Below are 19531 nucleotides of genomic sequence, written 5' to 3' on the forward strand. Positions count from 1 at the left end.
ACCAATTAAAAGCCAAACAAATTAGCAAAATATGAAATGGCCCTCTAAATAAAAAGCTGCAATTCTGACAAAGTCCTAGTCCCTGTGTGGGGCATCTGAGCCTGGGAAAGGAAAGCTTTTTAGTTCCTATGCCTGCCTGCTTCTGTGCTCTAACCACACAAAATACTACAATACCAAAGACTCTAAAGTCCTATACATATCAATTAAATTTGTGCGGTTTGCAAGACTAAAATGAGAGAGGCCAGAAGGAATTATGTTCACATAGCGTATCCACAAACCAATATGTAGCAGCCAAACCTAATGTGAACTCTTATTAGTCTCAACAGCGCCCCATAAAGTGCTCAGAAAGAGCACTGCGGGATTACTGTAAAAACCAGCTGGGAACTTAGGGAAATAAGTATGTTAATTCCAACGTGTCATGGAGTAGGATACTGGGGTTTATTTATTGAGAACCATCGAGATTAGATCCTGTAAGTACAAACACACAGCAGATCCCAATCATTCCATTTTTACTTCCTCTCCCACTGGGGAGATCACTGCAAGCTGAGGTGAGCTGGACAAAAGAGCGTTAGTGTTTCTGTGCCACCTAACTGCATGTTGTTACAGGTCTCCAGCATCACCAGCCAGGTCCCTGGGTGTCTCCAGGCATTTGCTGCTGCAGATCTCCCCAGAGTTCACCTCGTGAGCTCTGTAGCAGGCTGAATGTTGGAACACTGTGTATGCACACCACATCCCGACGGGTCTCCATTGCCATGTGTGGTAATTGATTGGCAAAGATCTCTATGCACCCAGAAAGTCATCCCCCTGTCGCTGGCACACGTGGCTTTTGATTGTTTTGTTTCTGTTTTTAGGCCTCATCCATGGAGCCCCTCAAAAACCATGCGTAAAAAAGAGCTGCCCATACAAAAGCGTTTCAGGAGTTCCCCCGGGGTTATACTCTTATCTCTACCTATGTTAACACTGATGCCTGCTTATGCTGAACACACAACACAACACCTAAGAGCATAAAAGAAGAACCGAGAAAAAAATGTTATGCTTTCCATAAATGGCAAGATTTAATCAGTATTGCTGCAGATTTAGATGCCTTAGACTCATAGGCAGTTCCAGTCCTCTGACAAGCCCAAGTTACAAGGTATTTTTCTCCTAGCAAACACAGGGAATACATCTTATTGAATTTAGACCCAGAAGCATTTTATGGCAACCTACCATCCTCTGGTACAACTGTGTTTTCACCGAAGAAACAACTATTTCTTCAGAATCAGTCACATTTAACACTGTGAAGCACTTCCCAAAGCTCAGAGTGATTGCAACATATTCCTCTCACCCTTCAGCTCCATCCCCTCGGGCATCTGTCTTGCGGTGACAGCTACTGGTGGAGGCAAGCGCGGGAGTGCATTAACCATCAACAGGCTGTTCTCCCATACCTGAGAAAAGCAACTTTTCTCTACTGTAGCTTAGTTAGGGAGGCCAGGCTCTGCACTGCTAGAATTTACAGGTGGAACAGCTCAATCCTCAGACATCATCATTATTACCTACTGGTGTGACAGAAGCACCTACCTGCCACCAGCTCAGAGCAGAGCCCCAGGACACCAGATCTTGCTCATACACGAGCCAGGGGAAGACTGCTCTTTTCCTGTGGCACTTTCAGTCTGGGGAGCAGAGAAGAGACAGTAACAGTGATAAAAAAGTGTTTTCACGAAGTGTAGCTTGCCATCTGCTAAAACCGAACCGACTGGCCAGTAAACATGGGCCTACAGCTCAGCAGGAATAAGGACACACCACAGTAGCTGGTGGCAAATACACTTCTACAACGCTTCGCGCAGTTTTACCATACCTCTGATAAGCTTCCAGAGATCATGAAAGAAACAAATTTCATAAAGTGAATGGGGGGAAAAAAACATTAAATACATCTACTTCATCTCCTGAAACAAACATTTAGCAATGTTGCTGCACAGAAGTAGCACAGAAAGTAGCTTTTTTGCTAACAACCAAATTATTTAAGTATTTTTATGACTTATATTTTAAAACCAAACTAACAAAAACTATTTACTGTTCTGTGGTTTTCTTTTTAGAGAACACAGATAATCACGAGGACATTCAAGAGATTAGAGGAAATCCAGAAATGAACAGTAATCTCTGTGTGTATGTACATTTCTAAAAATGTGCCAGTTCAACACACGGTAGATAGGTACTATTATATGTAGGTACTGTCCTACATATAGATGGTGCCATTAAAGACCTAGCACAGGCGAGTTATAAAATAAATTTTTAAAGGTCAAAATAAATGTTATTCAGAGAAATAATTACTAGTCTACAAGAGCAGGAAAGGTACAAGCACTGAGAAAGAAGCACAGTTATTTCAGTATACTGGTAAACGCAGGCAGAAAAAATCATGTTAAATACCGGTTGTTTCACTGAGAATGTTTTTAGTCACATAATCTTGAGTCTGTTCAATGATCTTGAAGTGCCAGAGTCTAGGCATTAAAATTAAACTGGACTACACATTAAAAGGAGCCCTGATCAAAACAAACATCAGAACAAACGGAGAAGTTTGCATGACCTGTGAGAGCCTTTTCTTCTCTAATTCCCAGACTGTACTGTGAAAGTCAAAGGAACAAAGAAACCACAGATGTGATTTTCTATGCTCCTGCCTCCTTTAGGTGTTATGGTGATAACCATTACTTTAATATCAAAGTGCACAGCTTATTTAGAACAACAGCAGCCTAGGAGATAGGGAAGTACCGTTATTCTCACACTGCAGGTAGGAAAGCGAGGCGCTAAATCACCTCTGTAATGTGAGTGCCATTTCAGAGGATGCTGATGAGGTACCCGGCAAAGTTTCTCGGTACTCCTATTCAGCTTCAGTTTAACCCGACAGCTGTTCATGTGGAACCTCACGCGCTACCTCTGGCCAAGCCTCAAATTCCCCCGAGGGATCAGTGTGAGTACCAAGGAACTGCTTCAGAGCTCACAGGCGTGGTGGCAGGGCTGCGCAGAGCATCACCAGCTCTGCCAAGGGCGGCACACATGCTCTCGGTCCTGCCAGACAGCAGCGCCTCGGCATCTCTCCTCTTCCCACAACAGCCTCACCCAGGGCTGACAAAATCCAACAGGATCCACAAACACGGCACTTCACTCATTTTACCGAAGGCGGCGAGTCCAGCAGATGTGCCAGCACACACCTCCCGACGACACTGAGCATTTCACAGTGCACAGTGGTACCTCCCTTTGAAACACGGCTTCTCACGGGAGGTGACACTGCCCTCCTCACCCTCGCACAACAGCACCGGGATTAGAGTGCTCACTCAGCAGAATGGTCTTCTGCATGAATGGTTGAAACACACATCTCCTGCCAGAACAGAGGCTCACAACCCTTACTGCTAAAACTGTTCCACTTTTTCTTGACGCATTGCATATCTACTGGTTTGGACAAAAAAGAGAGACAGAAAAACATACCTCCATACATACACACAGAGTGGGCACATTTCTAAGTTCCTGATCAACTCTTAATGCAGAGGGGAAATTTCAGACCTTGCCCAAATGACTGCTTATATATGAATATTCCAAGTCATTAGAAAAAAAAATACTTAAACAGGTGTTGGAGCAGAGCTTGGACTGAAACTTAGACCTTTTTGTAATTTCTGCCGATGTACATCCCTTAAGCACATAATTCTGCTTCTCAGGGATGTATGCAGGTAGAACTGTAAATATAAAATTTTTAGAGCTCCACCTGTATTTTTGCATCGGGTTTGTGCAATTTCTACCACAACAGTCTTAATCCATAACTGAAACTCCAACAACCATGCTACAATAACTAAGGTAGGAAATAACTGCAGCAGCAATAAACTCTAGATATTTGAGTTAGAGATAACTTTAAATAAATTCTGTGTTTTGTCCAAGTTTGTCATCTAGGCCCCTCTACAAAAAGCAGAGAGAGATACATGCTTTCAGAAGTCGACTCATCCAAGCTTTCTCAAGTGCAGATGCCAAGACTGCTGGGGAGAGATCAGTCCAGGGACCATCTCCACCTTCTTCTGACTGCAGAAGTCCAAGCTTAGACTTGAAGGCTGAATTTAGGTGTGACAAAGGATCCCATCCACTATTTCTGTCAAAAGTGTTTGTGTCATTAGCTATTTGTTAGGGTTTTAAACTATTATTACTGGGGAGGGGATGGGAATGTTTGGTAAAGAACGTGAGACTATGGGAATCAAAATGTTGAAGGAGTGTTGCAGGTCATCAAGTTTCATCATGAGCTACAGCAAGCACTCATACACTGCAGACTACTTTCAACCTGCACTTTCAGCTTTTGCTTGAAAGAATTTGTGCTTTCATGAAATAGAAGGATCTCACTTGCACTGTATTGCAGACTATGTCTTCTTATGCTAACATAATTTGGTCTTAACTGACAGGACCATGGTGGATTTAGCAGCGTATTGGACTTGGCAGTGTTAGGTTTATGGTTGGACTCAATGATCTTAAAGGTCTTTTCCAACCTAAATGATTCTATGCAAATATTTTATTTGGACATCCAAAGATCTTGGCATAAAAACTTCTGTAATCTGGGCAGCTTCATGTTTTAAATTCATAAATCAGTACATGCCTCACAGAACTTCCCATTTTAGCAGAACAATTACTGTTTTTCCCCTCCTGTTCTTTCAAAAAAAACCTACCAGTCTACTGGATTTTAATAAAATCAAAACGGTTGTCCTCATTTCTTCCTCCAAAGATCTCTATCAGTAGATTCCTAACACTGTCAAGCTGGGGAAGAACGCATTATGTTCCCACTGCGATACATGAACCTGCTACCAAGAGCCTAAACACATACCTAATGATTGGTATTAAGCCAGGTTTGGTTTATCATGCACATGTAATACATTAGCAGTATCAGTGATAGGATTTCAATCCGGTGTCTGTCTTTAGTGTTCGTTGCTAAATTTCCCTCCTAGATTTAAAGTCTCTGAGCTCATCCCAATGTTAGCCCAGTAGTACCTACTCACGCTAAGGCTGCTAGTAGCTTGCTCCTAAGCAAACCAGGCAATGCCAGTTAAACCAGCAAACCTGTTAAAACCAGGTATGATTGCAGGTGTGGAGGAGGACTTTCAAGCGTATTTGAAACACACACTGACTAATTAAAGCATGTATCAGTTTTAAGTGTCTACTTAGGGGATGAGAAGAGGTGCTCTCTCTTTTCTTTAGCAATTAGAATTTGCTGAAATGTGGAGAGAGCTCAGCAGGCAGCGACATGACTAGCAAGCTGGCGGGCTGGAAAAGAGTGAAAACAGAGGCTGGTAGGAGCAAATAAATTCAGTCAGTCATAAACTCCATATCATGAAAAAAAAGGAAAAAAAAAATGTTAGAACTCCAGAGTTACTTCAGTCAGATTAAAATCATTCTGCTTTCCGTGTGGGATTCTGCTGTTCCATTCAAATATGATTATTGGGTTTGGTTGCTGTTTGTTTTTTATCACACTGTCATCTCAAGGAATTTTAAAAAAGACCTCCCTATGGGAAATCTGCCTTTCACTTTGCAATACATCTGCCATTTATCAAAGGTCTGAGCCATCAGGATTTTTGACCTCATGCTCCCTTTAGTTTCATAAAAAATAGTCTGGCTATTCCGGAGAAACAGCACCAAAACCTTACCACAAATGGACTTCTGCCCAGTTCAGATAGATAATTACATTTACTGTTACAGATACTGCTACAGTAATATTGAAGTCAATGTTTTTTATAGATCTCCTCAGCAAAATTTATTGCAAACTGAACAAAACAGAAAACCAATTAAATAAAATATCTGCCAGAAGAATACATTTAGTGATCACTGGGCTGTATAAATCATAGATGGTGTAACTGTTCGCAAAGAGTAATATTTTTTAAATTAAACAAAGTATCTGGATATCAAATACTGAAAAGTCTGTATCAGCTAAAGTTTTTGTGTGTAGCAATTTCTGTAGATGTGTGATAAACCTTCCTTTCTGAAAAGGTGCTGTTAAATATTAAGTCTGGAAAAATTTGTGTGTCTATTTAGGTTTATTTTCCATAACAAAGAGCTACATGTTTATGAGGGATCATGACATCAACTTACTGGACAAATAAGTTCCTGCATGGACTTCATATTTTGACAACAAACAAAGAAAGGAAATACTGGCACCATGAAACTGCAGGCTTAGAACTAGTTGGCTGAAGTCCTGTTGACAACACTTCAGCAGTCTGCACGCAGCACAAAGAGCAGCCCACGAATCAAAATCAGTTGTGAACACGAGTCTCATTCTCCCCATATTTCTGTTTTGGCTTTGCTTTTTTTTTAAAATCAGCTAGTATTAACGCACAATGGGAATTCCTCAGGAGGGTCAAAAAGAATATCAATTTGCAAAGAAAGTTGTTTACATAGCACAGAAAAGCTCCTGGGATGACTATAAGGTCTATTCTAAGGAAAAGTAGCGTTTATAAAGTGGTCATAAATTGACTATTTTTCCCCAAATCAGAAAGGGTAGTGTATTTTTAGTAAATCTGGGGACATACATATTCAGTTTAATGCAAGTAAGAGGCTATTCTGTAAGGATGTGTATATTCGGATGCACAACTCCACGCTACTTATCAGTTACACAAATGTCAGTCACCAGCCCTTACCAGAGTAAATGGTGTGCTGCACCACCCACCTGTCATGTCTTCAGTTTATGATATTTTTAAGACTGGACGGGAAATTAGTTCCATTTGCATGAGCCTTTGTTTGAAAGTAATAGTGCACAACAGATTTCTGCGGGCATAGGGGACAGAGAGCAGCAATACTAATTGTAGAAATTCACTAACCAGATACACTCTTGATGTTACAAGGACTAGCTTTGTAAGACCGGCATCGCTAGTGATGGTTTTAACTATGCATCTCACTGTCAAGAAAGGTTGGGGACAAGCCTATCACTTACAGAATTTATAAATAATTAATTATTAGAATACAAAATAAAAGTAATGAGGACAGAAAACAGGAAGCTGTGCAAAATCCCTGCACAGCTCTCTCTTGGCAAAGCAAGGAAGTGCACGGTGAGCTTCCCAGTTATGCAAGCTCACCTGACAATCAGTGCAACCACATACTCTGCTGTGCTATCAAATCCACCGTTTCCCTAATTCACAAAACTAATGGCATTATGAGATGATAATAAAGTAGGTGTCAGACTTCTACAATACAGAAAAGCAGGAGGAGGAGAGAGGACCGATTTAATTTACAGCCTCCTTAGTTTCTGTCAAGACATCTCACGCAACCAAAAACCACATGCTCCTATTATTGCAGCACAGGCAGATTTGCGAGATGTAAATAAATTTTTTAAAGCGCCATGTGCACTTCAGCCTAACCTCTGCCCCTTTCAAATTTATTTATTTGCCCTTGATCCACACACACGAGTACTCCATGGTGGCACCTCCAGTGAACTATTCATGCAGGTGAACAACCCTCAGAGAAGCAGCTGACCCCTCAGCTTTTATGGTTATTTGTCTCTCCATCACAGAGCTCAAAGGAATAATCCTGCTGCATTTTTCTTCTTCATTCATTTTACTATGTGAGGTGTTTAAGAGGATATACGGTCATCTGGAGCTCATCATTGTCAAATTTTCAGCCCCGCAGCTGTAAAGGGTAAAGGAACTAGTTTAGCTCCTTGGTTTACAAAGTGCTGAGTACCTCCAATGAGGTGCCAAATGTGCGCGGTGACACTTTAAGACTGCTTCGTGCCTCCCGAGGTTCGCAGGGCCTGATCCCAAACCCCAGTGTTATGAACGACAGTCCTCCCCTTGACTGCAATGCGCCTGGGACAGAACAGCGCTTCGGGGCTCAAGCCTGTGCTTCTGAGGCAAGGCAAGATTTTCCATAGCTTTAAGAATGCAGAGTAAGGTGCCAGGTTTGAGAAGCCCTGGATCTTAGTGTTTCTACCTCCAAACACTTCACGCAGAGTAAACTAAATAAATACATACAAACATGCACACACAAACAAACAAACATCCAAGACTATCTTGAATATGTTTTGGATCAGCTACTTATTTTCAGTTGTTTTATTCTCACACACACACAGGCAGCAAAATTCTCTCCAAACTCTTTAAGCCCATTCTGCTTCCATTGGGCTAATGCATTTCTTCCACTTCTTAAAAAAAAAAAATTCTACAGGCTGTCTTTACAAATCATTTTTGTCTGGAAGCCTTCACTAAAATATCAGCTCTTCTACTGGAAGCATGCAATAAAACAAAGTTAACAAGAAAAGAAGGTGCAGAAAAATGCTGACAGTAACACTGTAAAACATCCAGTGCAAAAAGACTGGCTGCTCTCATGACCAAATCTACGATTTGGGTTAAGGCAGCAAAGAGTCTTTCATTACCAGGTCACTCGTTCAAATCCAGTCTTGGTTGACGGTGATCACCTGACAGCAGGCAGAGTAAGCAACACACTTCTTAACTAACTCTGCAAAAGTACTTTTTATTGAATGTGCAAATACTGTAGAGAACGTCTGCAGGCATTCATCATGAGAGTATCATCCTGCTACACTGAATTAGTAGATCGTAACTAAGCAAACAAAGAAGAACTAAGTTGCAGCAAAAACTGCAACCACTTTCATTTATTCTGCCAGTTGCCACTTATCTTTGATTTTGAAGAGACTGCTTGGTAGCATTCTAGTAAGTGAACTGTAGCATACTGTGAAAAAAGAATAACATTTTAGCAATACAAGCCCTCACTGCAGCATCTGCTATTAAATCTTTGCAGAGAGTCGAGGAGAGACCACTAGGCGTAAATGTGGATTAGCAAGGTTCTACTATATTCGTTTGAGAGTGCAGAGCGCTTTGCATGAAAGCTGTTACTTGCCTTTTATGTCAAAAAATGAACTTATGCCAACTCTTTAATACTGAGTTCTTCAAGGAAGTAGTGCTAACAGCCTGCAGGCACTGTCCACAAAAACACCAGCAGTCTAACAGCAGAGAAATAGAGGAAGGACAGAATCAGAATAGCTGATGCTGCTAATTTGCACCATCTTCTTTTCACAGAAAATGGCCATCATCTTATGCTTCCTTCCTGAGCAAATCAAAAACTGCCTTTGAAAGTGTCAAGCTTTATGATGCTGACTCCAGCTCTGACACCTGATTATACAAAAGCATTAACACAAGAGCTCAGCGTGCTCGAGGGAATCACTGCATCCTCACTCGCGGAGCCTTAGCAGCTCCACATCCTGGGCAAACCCCTAGCAAAACAGGCAAAAACCAGCACTTGAGATCCCAGAGCAAGGATGATAATTCACACACTTGTGAGAAGTACAACACAAACTCGCTGAACTGAGCCAAGTTTAAGTAAACTTTATGCTAAATTCACAAAGTTCAAGCAGAGTCTGAGCTTAGCTGAACTGTAGGAAAAACACTCCAGAGTTTTCCAGAAACACTAAAATCCTCCAGGAGAAAGTTGATCTTGAGCCTTCATAACGATATTTTCCTGCCTACGAAGTTACACAGACAGTGCAAAGTGCTGTGTAATATTTACCTATGACGCCCGCGGTTACGATGTAACGTTTCAGTGAGGGATAAATTAGAAGAAGCAAACGCCTGAAACCACCCGTGCAAATACGCACCCATTAATGGGTCGATACGTAAAGAAACGGAGACCAGCCGAAACTGAAAAAGAGTTAAAAATAGACTACGGGCGCTCGCCGTGAAAGCTGCTGCCTGAAACAGGTAATTCAGTAATAACGGCAAGGCACAGCGCTTCAGCTGCGGGAGCTGCGGACGCTGACGCCCTAACGCACCCACGCCGGTCCCAGCGAGCGACTGTCACCCACCGACACGGCTCCACGAGCCCTCGGAGCGCTGCCGCTGCTCCTGCACCCCTGCGGGACCCACCGCGCCCCGCGCCCGGCCCCGGCCCTGCCCGCGCCTGCCGCTCGCACCCGCCTCCCGCCAACGGCGGCTTCGCTCCGGTTTGGGCGCGCGTTGGATGTTTGTCCCCGGCCCCCGCGGAGGCAGAGCGCGGCGCGGGGGTGACCGAGCCGAGGGGAAGCGATGAAGCCCTGACAAATATAAAAAAATACAGAGAAATATATCTCTGGGACGTTACGCAGGGCTGGAGGAGACCACCCCCGCGCCGCGGCTCGTCCCCTGCCCCTCCTCTGCCCGGAGCCCCTGGCACGGCGCCGGGGGCGCGCCGATGGCGCACGGACAGCGCCTCGCCGCTCCGGGGCCGAGCCCCCCCCACTCCCGCGCACCGGCCCCCCCGCAAGCTGCGCCCTCGCAAACTTTCCCAACTTCTGGGGAAGTCTCGGCGGAAGCGCGGGGCCGGCCCGACCCCGGCGGGGCTTCGCCTCCCGGCGGCACCTCAGCGGCCGTCGGCGCGCTGCTCACCCCCGAGCGCGGCCCGCCGGGACCCCCGCGCCCCCGGCCCGGCGGCGGCTGTCGGGAGCAGCGCGCTCCGCCCGCCCCGAGCCCGGCGGAGCGCCGCGGGCAGCGGGACGGGCTGCGCCCCGCCGGCCGGGGGAGCAAAGCGGCGCGAAGGGCAGGGGTGAGGGCAGGGACCCCGCTCGCACTCACGCTGCTGTTCTCGCCCGTCCAGTGCACCATCGCCTGGTTGTGCGACGCGTCCCCCTTGAGCACGAAGGAGGTGCTGACGAGGGAGACCTGCTCCCGGGCCGCCGCCGAGGATGCTCTCCCGGGCCGGCTGCCCCCCGCCGCCGCCCCGCCGCCGCGACGCGGCTCCGGCGGGCTGCGCGCCCCGCGGGTCAGGGCTCCGGGGCGCGGGCGGCCGCAGGGCTCCGCGCAGCGCGGCGCGGCGGCGGCGCTCAGCAGCACCAGCACCAGCAGCAGCGGCAGCGGCAGCGGCGGCGGCGGGCGGGCGGCCCCGCGCGGGGCGGCGGCGGCGGACACGCGTGGCCCGCCGCGCGCCATGGTGGCTCTCCGGCGTGGCAGTGACAGGCGGGGAGGCGGCGGGAGGCAGGGAGGGAGGGAGGGAGACACCGCCGCGGAGGGCGGGGGCGGGGGAGGGGGCTGTAACCGGAGCGGGGCGCGCGCGGGGCTGAGCGCCCAGCCGGGGCGGCGCCGCCATCTGCTGGCCCGCGCCGAAACGCCGGGCGGCGGGGGGGTGGGTGCTCTGCTCCCACACGGACGGACGGACGGACCCGGGTGAGCAGCGGCGGGGACGGGGCTCTCCCGGCGGGGCGGGGACGAGCGGGCACCGGCAGAGCCCGCTGCCCGTGAAGTTCCGCGCTGAGCGAGAGGCTTCCCGAGAGCGCTCCGAGCAAGCACCGTCCGCGCAGCCCCTACGGGCCGGGGGTGGCGGGGGGCGAGCGCGGTCCCGGGAGACCGTGGCGAAGCGTGCGCAGGGGTCTGCGCGTCGGCAGCGGGCAGCCGAGGAGCAAGCGAGGCAGGCGCAGGAGTGCGACCGCGGTGCTGGAGCCGAGAGGTGCCTCGGCGGAGGGGGGAGCCCGCCCTTCCTCCGGTCCCTCAGCCCCTGGCAGGCACCGGGCTCCTCACTGCGCCGTCCGGAGCCGGCCGCCCGGCGGCTGCTGCCCGCTCGGGGACGCGTGGCCTGTGACCGGCTGAGGCCGGCTCCAGGAGGTGCTCGGGGCAGCGTGGTCACGGCCAGGAGGGGCAACGGCGGGGTCTGTGCGGTGCGGCGGAACTCCAAACACGCAGGCGAAGCGGTGGAAGCGGAGTTGGCCGTCGCAGATCGGACGCTCGTCCCGCTCCGCCGCGGCCTGCTGTCCGACTGTGAGTCATGCGGCGGTTCGGTGCCGTGAGAGGAGCCGGTCAGGAGCACGGGGTAGCTGAGGTTGGCAGGGACCTCCAGAGCATTCCCGGCCCAACCTGCTGCGCAGTCCGGGGCCAGCTCTGAAGCTGAATCGAACTTCGCAGTGAGATGAGGTTGCTGAGGCCTAAATGTCAGAAAACACGCTTGAAAGACCACCAAGGGAAGTCATGACTCCAGCCGCAGGCTGACCCGCTAGGTGACACCTAACAGGAGAGATCTGGGCTGGGCAAAACCAAGGTGAGTGAAGTCAGCAAACCAGCTTTAGTTGTAATCTGCCTTTACCCTAATGGCCTAGAAAATTAGGATTACAAAGGCTTTTCTGGGAAGATTAATAAAAAAAATAGCATGCACTTGTTTAACTGTACTGTTTACAGGCCTGGAATGACTACTGTAATGACCTAAAGTAACCTGGTCGTCCCAAATTCACGTAAAAATGACTTTCAGCAAGCTGTATGATTGCATATGAGCTGTACACCTTCAGTGCTAGGAGACCTGTGGTCATCTGCCCTGTTATTACTGTCGTGTCTCAGACTCTAAGGCAGCTTCAAATTCAGGATGACTCACATTTCAAAAGGAATTTCAGGATGGGTCTCACATTTCAAAAGGAATAAAGATTGAAAATAAAAATAATTAAATAAAATAATCCCATGTGCTTTTTCTGCAGCTCCCAATACAGCCTTCTTTCAGAGTCCCATGCACAGCCTCAAGACAGCCTCTGCGCAGCCTTCCCCCTTGTTCCTGCAGCGCGGCGTCTGAACTAACAGCAGAAATTACCCCTCCTCTGGGAACCTCCAGCCGCCAGTTTCAGAGATTCTGCCCCGAACACCCTGCCCGCAGGAGCCAGGGCAGCCGGCAGGAACACAGGGCAGGCAGCACCACCTGGCCAAGGTCACCAGAAGCTGCCCCGGGACTCCTGAAGGGGCTGTATATTAAATTCATTCCTGAAGCACTTTACATCTGGTGTAAAAAACAAGTGATTTTTTTTTTCTTTTTTTTCAAATCTTGATTTCTGGAGACAATACTGAAAGTTCAGAAGGCCTAGGAGAAGCAACAGGGAGCTCTCTAAAGGAAGGGAAGCACAAGCATGAGATGAGAATGGTCTTTGCATGCAGTTAGTTTCTTCACAGCGTCCTCTGAATCACTACCCTTGTCCGGGGAAAAACACCTGGTTTTAAGTGGGCAGAAAGTTAGTTTTCCCAATAAAACCCCCTTGACTCTTGCAAACTGGTCTCAGTGACAGCTGGTGGTCAAACACTTGTTTGAATCATTGCTGTTTGGACATGTTCTTTAGGGGCGCAGAAATCGGGCAGTGATTCAACCGCTCGCAGAAAATACATGAGTGGAAAGTCATTCCTGGTGGGGTAACGTGCATGTTGAGCATGTCACCTTCCATCTTTTGCACCTCTGCACAAAAAGGGACAAGGGAAAAAATGCAGTGCTGAATTGTTAAGAAAATATTGACCACAATCGTGTCAACCAACACGAAGGGGTGATTTCTCCCTTGTCAGGAATTCAGCAATTTTGATTCTGACATCTTGGCCTGTCTCCTGTGAAACTGTGAAGTTTACTCGACATTTGTAGAATGACCTAAAAATACTCAGAATACATGAAAGAGCCTGAGTCCCTACATGTTAAAACTGGCACGCAAAACCTAATACTTCATCTGAATGAATACTGTTGGACTATGTCATGCCTATCCATTTTGCATTTACCACTGTATTGGACAGGTAGGGCTCCCAGTGAGCAGCAGGTAAGAGAAGAGAGGATAACACCCACATTCCTAAGAGTCGAGCTCTTTACATCTGTCAGCAACTGACATTTCCCACAATGAGACCTAAAAGGAAAAAGAAAACCAAGCAGTAGTTCTAGAACTAATGAAGCCCAGTTTCTTCCAGCCTTGCATCTTACGGTCAACTGCAAGGTCTGCTTGAACCTTCTCCCACTGTCACAATTCTTCTCCATGTATCTTTACAGGAACCTAACAAATCCACAGATAAGTCCTCCTTGTCTGCCCAGTCACACAACTTGCCATTTATTTTTGTGACCTCTCCCTGTTTGCCAGTTTAGTTGAAATTGTCTTAAAGGTTCAGAAAATGTTGACCAAGGTGGGCAGACAGACACGCAGCCCAACTGATTAGTCACTGACAAAGAGTAATTGCACAGGCCTTTTATTCTTAGGCAAGTCAATTAAAAACCTCACTTGAAGGATGCTATAGCAGAGAGAAATGGATGTAATTCTTATTTGTCTGTATGAATTGTGAGGTTTGAGTACATGGGGATGACTCACTCAGCCTACCACTGCGCCTGTCACTAGTTGAATCCCTTAGCATCAGGCTCCTAAGAAGTCAAGGATTAAAAGGAAACAAAGGTAACTTCTCTATTTTCCTCCTTTAGAGATTATCATAACCAAGACAGATGTGTGGGCGATGCTATGAGATACTTGCACCATCTCTTGTCTCTGCAATAGAAATCCTCAGGAGAGATAAAGACAACTGCCACTAAGGGAAGGGCATTTGCCTGGCCACTTCTTCAATGGCTATTGAAGCTGTTTTTACATCAGCCTGATTAATACACACCTACTGAATCTTCCAATCTAATAAATAGTACATATTTAATATATCAGTAATTCACAATGATAAAATGTTGTAACTCTGGACTAGGGATATGGCAGCAACAATACCTGTATTGCATTATATCACTACTGTGTATGCTTAATGACAGTATAGTTTCAAAACATGAGTATAGAGCAGATTGAATGAGAAGGCTGAGGTCTGCAAAACTGGAAATAAAGTTTCACTAGGTAACTCCCATTAATGTCATTCAAAGTCCAGTAGCTAAATCACTGAAGAGGTAAAACCATACATTTCTTTTGTCCAAAGTCAGGGAACCACACCACAGATCAAGGTCCAGTTGTGTTAGGTAAGTACTATGTAAAAAGAGAAAACAAACGTTGATCCAGCTTCATAGAAATGTTTGGTTATGCAAAGGGCAATCAAAACAACATGCTTCTAGTCCAAAGCCTGACCAGAATATTCAATTACTTCTTACTCTGTTGTGACTATTCCAGCTGAAACACAAACAGAAGAGAACAGAATTACTACTGATTTTTCTAAGTTTGTTAACATCAAGTGTGCTAATAAAGGAAGGAAGCTAATTTACAGACCAGTAAGTATAATTTTGTTTAGAAAGCCCAAGCAAGCTAAGCAATACAAGAGACCAGCTCTGAGAGGTGAAGGGCTTTCCCAGTTTCAAAGCTTGTTCAACTGGAACTTGTTACAGGTTGCCAGAAAGCTAGTTTAGAGTGGGTTTAAGGATTCCTAAAACAAAGAGGCTTCCTTAAATTTCTGTCACCTTTTATGTCTCCTATAAACTCTGGCTCCGCAAACACACACAGGCAGACAAAAAGACAAATAACCTATTATCAGACACCTCTGAGCTCCTCTAGTCCCAGAACAGAAATAGAAAAAGCTTGAAAAAGAATTAGTGTGTTGTAAATCCAAGGTGAGTTTCTTCCTGTTAATGGCAGAATTGTTAGTGCTATACTAATAAAGTCTACTCCCATTTTTTTTTACTATCAGATTAGATTAAGATTAAAAAGACTTCAATTAACCCACTTTATTTTTACCAGGTTCAAGTCTGATCAAACAGTGAAAGTACTACAGAAAGCTACAAGTTCTGCTGGAGCAGAAACGAAGATGCGATGCTAGTATTCCTTTTGCTACTGGTCTGAAGTACACTTGCAAATAAAAATATTGATAACAGTTTGTTACATGTTTCATACTCACAGCCTTCTCAGGCTGGTAATGCAAGGTGACCGCAGATCCACAACATGGTGGAAAATCAGAAAAAAATTACCCATGTAAGCATGCTCCTTACAGATTGTTTACCTCCTTCAAAGGCTGACTTAAATCAATGTATCAAGATGCATTTAGGATACCTTATTCTGTTCATTAGATACAAACCAATTTCCATTTACATTGTGTTGATGTTAACAACATCATTAAGAGCACAGTGACCTGCAGGGTTTTAGACAAAATGCTCATGCATGAAAATAACTTAATATCTCACACGTCTTATCAAAATCCCTGACCCCAACACAGCCTTATTACTCACTCTGACCACATTTTAAGCTAACGAATTAATAAATGGCACGGCTTTAATGCCTTGTTACCCAATTAACAAAAAGCAAATGCTTTCTTCCGTGTTTAACGCAAATTATTATACATAATGCCATACCCTGATTTCCCTTATGCTAAACAGCAGTTTTTATTTAGCTAGGCCTCTCATGATCCAAAATAATTTCTATTTGTATTACTACAGGTACAAAAAAAACCCTCGAAGCTTTCTATAGTCAACAAATCTAGGTGTCTTAACACTGTTCTCGATAATTGTTCCATTTGAAAGAATAAAAAAACAAGCAGATGTCAGATTGCTTTGTTCACATTAATTCACTGATACATTGCTGCCAGCAGCTAGCCCAGATGCCCACAGAAGGAAGCCTAATTAATAGGAAGCAATACTTGTCACTACAAAAACAAAACTCTACTTATGTGGGCAGTTCTGAAGTCAAAAAAGTGAGTAGCTGCCTTTGTTCTATGAAGGACTGACTAAGTTATAAAGTGCATGTTCAATTATCCTATTCAAATTTGAACAATATAAAAGAAAGTGGATTTCAGTGTAAGTGTATTATCTCTTTTATTACGGGGAGCTGTGTTCAGGTATGAGTATACTAACTGACATACACCTATGAGAAAAAATTTGGAAGAGCTGTAAATGATTTGAGGGAAAGCTGAATAGCTTCTAATTTTATCAGTGTCAAGTTAGCAAACAGCATGTATGCAGAGAAAACTGGCACAACCACCCACCTTTCTACAGGCCAGTAGCCCATAAACAAGAAGTCACTGAGGCTGTCTAGAAACCTCATCCTTTGAGCATCTTCAGCTCTCATCTAATTCGATGAAAGCAACTGAAGAGCTCAGCACCTTGCAGGATTTTTACTAGTAAGCAGGTAAATATACACTATAATTTTCTCCAGTTCTAGCTCATAAAATGAAAGCAAAAAATGTTGTACAATTACTGTCACTTAAAAAACAGGCTGACAATGAATACAAGCTGCCTTGAGCCCCTAACATTTTATCTTCCATCAATCAGAAAAAAAAAATCCAACTAACCTGTATGAATTTGTTACGCCACAGAGCCTGAAACAGTGGCATAGTCTGAAATAGAAAACATATGGTGAAGCATAATGTTGTGGTGGCTACTGTAAGATTATCTGTCTTCAGCCTTCATAATTTCTCACCAATAATTAACGAGGAGACTTCTGAAAACATGAGAGCATTGGATTAATTGTCTACACCTTAGGAGCTCACAACAGAACATGAAGGGCTTTTTCTTTTATGTGGCTAGCTAGACTGTGGGACTTTGTTCTTCACAGAATAGCTTTGCACTTGTGCTTTTTCTGTCCTAAAATTTGACGAAGCTTATTTGAGAAAATATGGAAAGCTGGGAAAGACGTGGGTATTTAGGTAAAGTAAAATGTGGTGTGAAGGATGTAATTCTCAGGTTTACATTCAGCTTCATATAGGTATAGGTACGCAGTTCTTTTTATTTTAAAAATACTATTAATGTCTTACAAACCACATACATTCTGATCTAAACTTACCAGCATTTTTACCAGTGTCATTTTATTAATCAGTTTGCTAATATGGTTGCATTTCTGAGAAAGTGGTATCAGAAAAATATATAAATATTAAGCTCAACTAAAACCAATCCATTCGAACAGTCTTTTGGTCTTTTGCAAAGGATCCCTAAATGCACCATTTTTCTAACTGGAGATCTTCGCATCTGGTAAACTTTCAGTGGGAAGTCAGTATGACATGTTTACAGCTACCTCGATCCTCTCAAACTCTTCATGGAAAGAGCTCAGCGAGGAACGCAGATGGGAGTAGGCTCCAAGTTATGGTTAATAGGTTTTGACCAACAGAGCAAATCCTTTCTATTGCAAGCATACAAGCTTAAGTTCAAGTGGTCTTGCGTGCCTATTTGAAGGGGTGGGGAAGGATTTTGCTGTAAGTTTTCCAGGGAGTTTGCTAAATTTTGTCTCACGGCTGAGGTCTACAGATATAGCAGTGGCTAGTTCAAAGCCAAACCAACAAAAATGAGAGAGTTCTGTGTAGAAGATATATTCATCTAAAACATCATAGAAGACCGCACTATTTTCAATCTGTGAAACGGATTTGCTTAAAGTAACAACCTTCAGGAATAAATGCTTTAAATAGTTAACAGAATAGTACATGAATTTTGTTTAGGTAGGACTTTTTTCTGAGCTGGCTTATTGTTTTGCATGTCTTTTTTTTTTTTTTTCCTTGTTTGTTTGCAATATAGATTTGCATGGGCTAGATGAATGGATAAAGGTAAGTCTTCCTCCCCTTTCCCCAAAAGAGCAAGTTACTAAAAGTAATGTAGCACCGTGAAAAATGTGTACTATCAGATGCCAGGGAACCTGACTATAACACATTTTGGAGAAAACCATTTTCAAAAAAGCCATATGGGTAATAATGAAAATTAAAGTAACAGAAACATAAAAGACAACTGGCACCAATTCCTCTCCGACAAGCTATTGTTCCTGAAAAAGCGTACAGCTGAAGGCAGATGTTTTGTGTAAGTAAAAGGCTGGAGGGTGTTGGAATCACAAGCTGGAGAAATACAAAGGACTTTACACTTTCCAAGGCTCCCCTTATCTATTCTATATCTACATCTAAACATTAATTTCTTTTAAATCTATCTTGCTCTGCATTTGAGCTAGTAAAACAACAAAAATCCCTCCATATTTCGTAACATCTTAAAGTCATCTTTTATGCACCCAGCCAGGTTACTTACATCAAGACAATATACTACTTTTCCTAAATAAAAGGTACCTTTTAGTACTGTGCCATGAATAAAGGATGACCTAACTAACCTGAAAAAAACAAACTGGTGCGTAAATATCAAACTGTTTTGAACAGCGCTCTATAAATTCCATTATCATTACCTCTTACAAACACACATGCTGAAAAAGTATCCAAAAGAAAAGCCTTTCTCTACCTTTTTTTCTTTGCTATGCAATATTTTCTCTCCAACCTCAAACAATTGCAGCCTACCCTGAAGTTCCCTTTGATCCAGAATCTTGAAAGAGCCTACACCTGTAAGGATGCAGGCAGGCATTTTCAGTGCTTCTGGCTCCTAACTTCTATGAACATCAATGGAAGCTAATACCCCAAATGATTTAGAAAATGAATTTGCCTTTCGAAATCTGGCATGAGCGGCTGTTTCAATTTTCTTTGGGATTACCAAAAAGCAGGGAAATCTGGGAAATTTGTATGTTTTTCCATATGCTTGCTATATCATTCACTTGGAAACCAGGAGTAAGTACTGCGTGAGAGGTAAATAAGAGCAAATGTGTATCCGTAGGAAACAATATATAAAGCTCATACAGCAGCTTATAGATTCACAATGCTCCTAGAGCTCCAGCTGTTGGAATCAGGAGACAGCATAAAAATCTCAGTGTTGGCATTTAGGAAGTGTGATAGTCCTCATATTTTCAAAGAAAGACTGAAAACACAGAATAAATTAATCCTCTAGACTCAGGATACTGGAAGATAAAGACAGTGGAGTCAAGTATTTTATTTTAATGTCACATTCTTTAGGACATTCTCATGTCTTTTCAACAGTTTATTTTCTCATTGCAGTGCTGTGGCAGAAAGGGCTAGCGTGATTTTCTCACCATCTTCTT

General features: G+C 44.4%; 1 protein-coding gene across 4 annotated transcripts in view; it reads right to left on the bottom strand.

Annotated features, from left to right (window-relative positions):
• The window catches only part of SORCS2 (sortilin related VPS10 domain containing receptor 2), a 595440-nt gene extending 584542 nt beyond the window's left edge, over nt 1-10898 (bottom strand). For 3 of the 4 annotated variants that reach the window (XM_075420460.1, XM_075420458.1, XM_075420459.1), the window contains exon 1: nt 10545-10666. In XM_075420460.1, the coding sequence (XP_075276575.1) occupies nt 10545-10574 (30 nt within the window). In that variant the 5' untranslated portion in view covers nt 10575-10666. Of the gene's footprint in view, nt 1-10544 lie in introns of all 4 variants that reach the window. The other variant, XM_075420456.1, reaches the window with a different exon arrangement.
• Nucleotides 10899-19531: the final 8633 nt, after the last annotated feature.

The sequence above is a fragment of the Opisthocomus hoazin genome, chromosome 5, assembly GCF_030867145.1.
Source record: "Opisthocomus hoazin isolate bOpiHoa1 chromosome 5, bOpiHoa1.hap1, whole genome shotgun sequence".
NCBI classification, from domain to species: Eukaryota; Metazoa; Chordata; class Aves; order Opisthocomiformes; family Opisthocomidae; genus Opisthocomus; species Opisthocomus hoazin.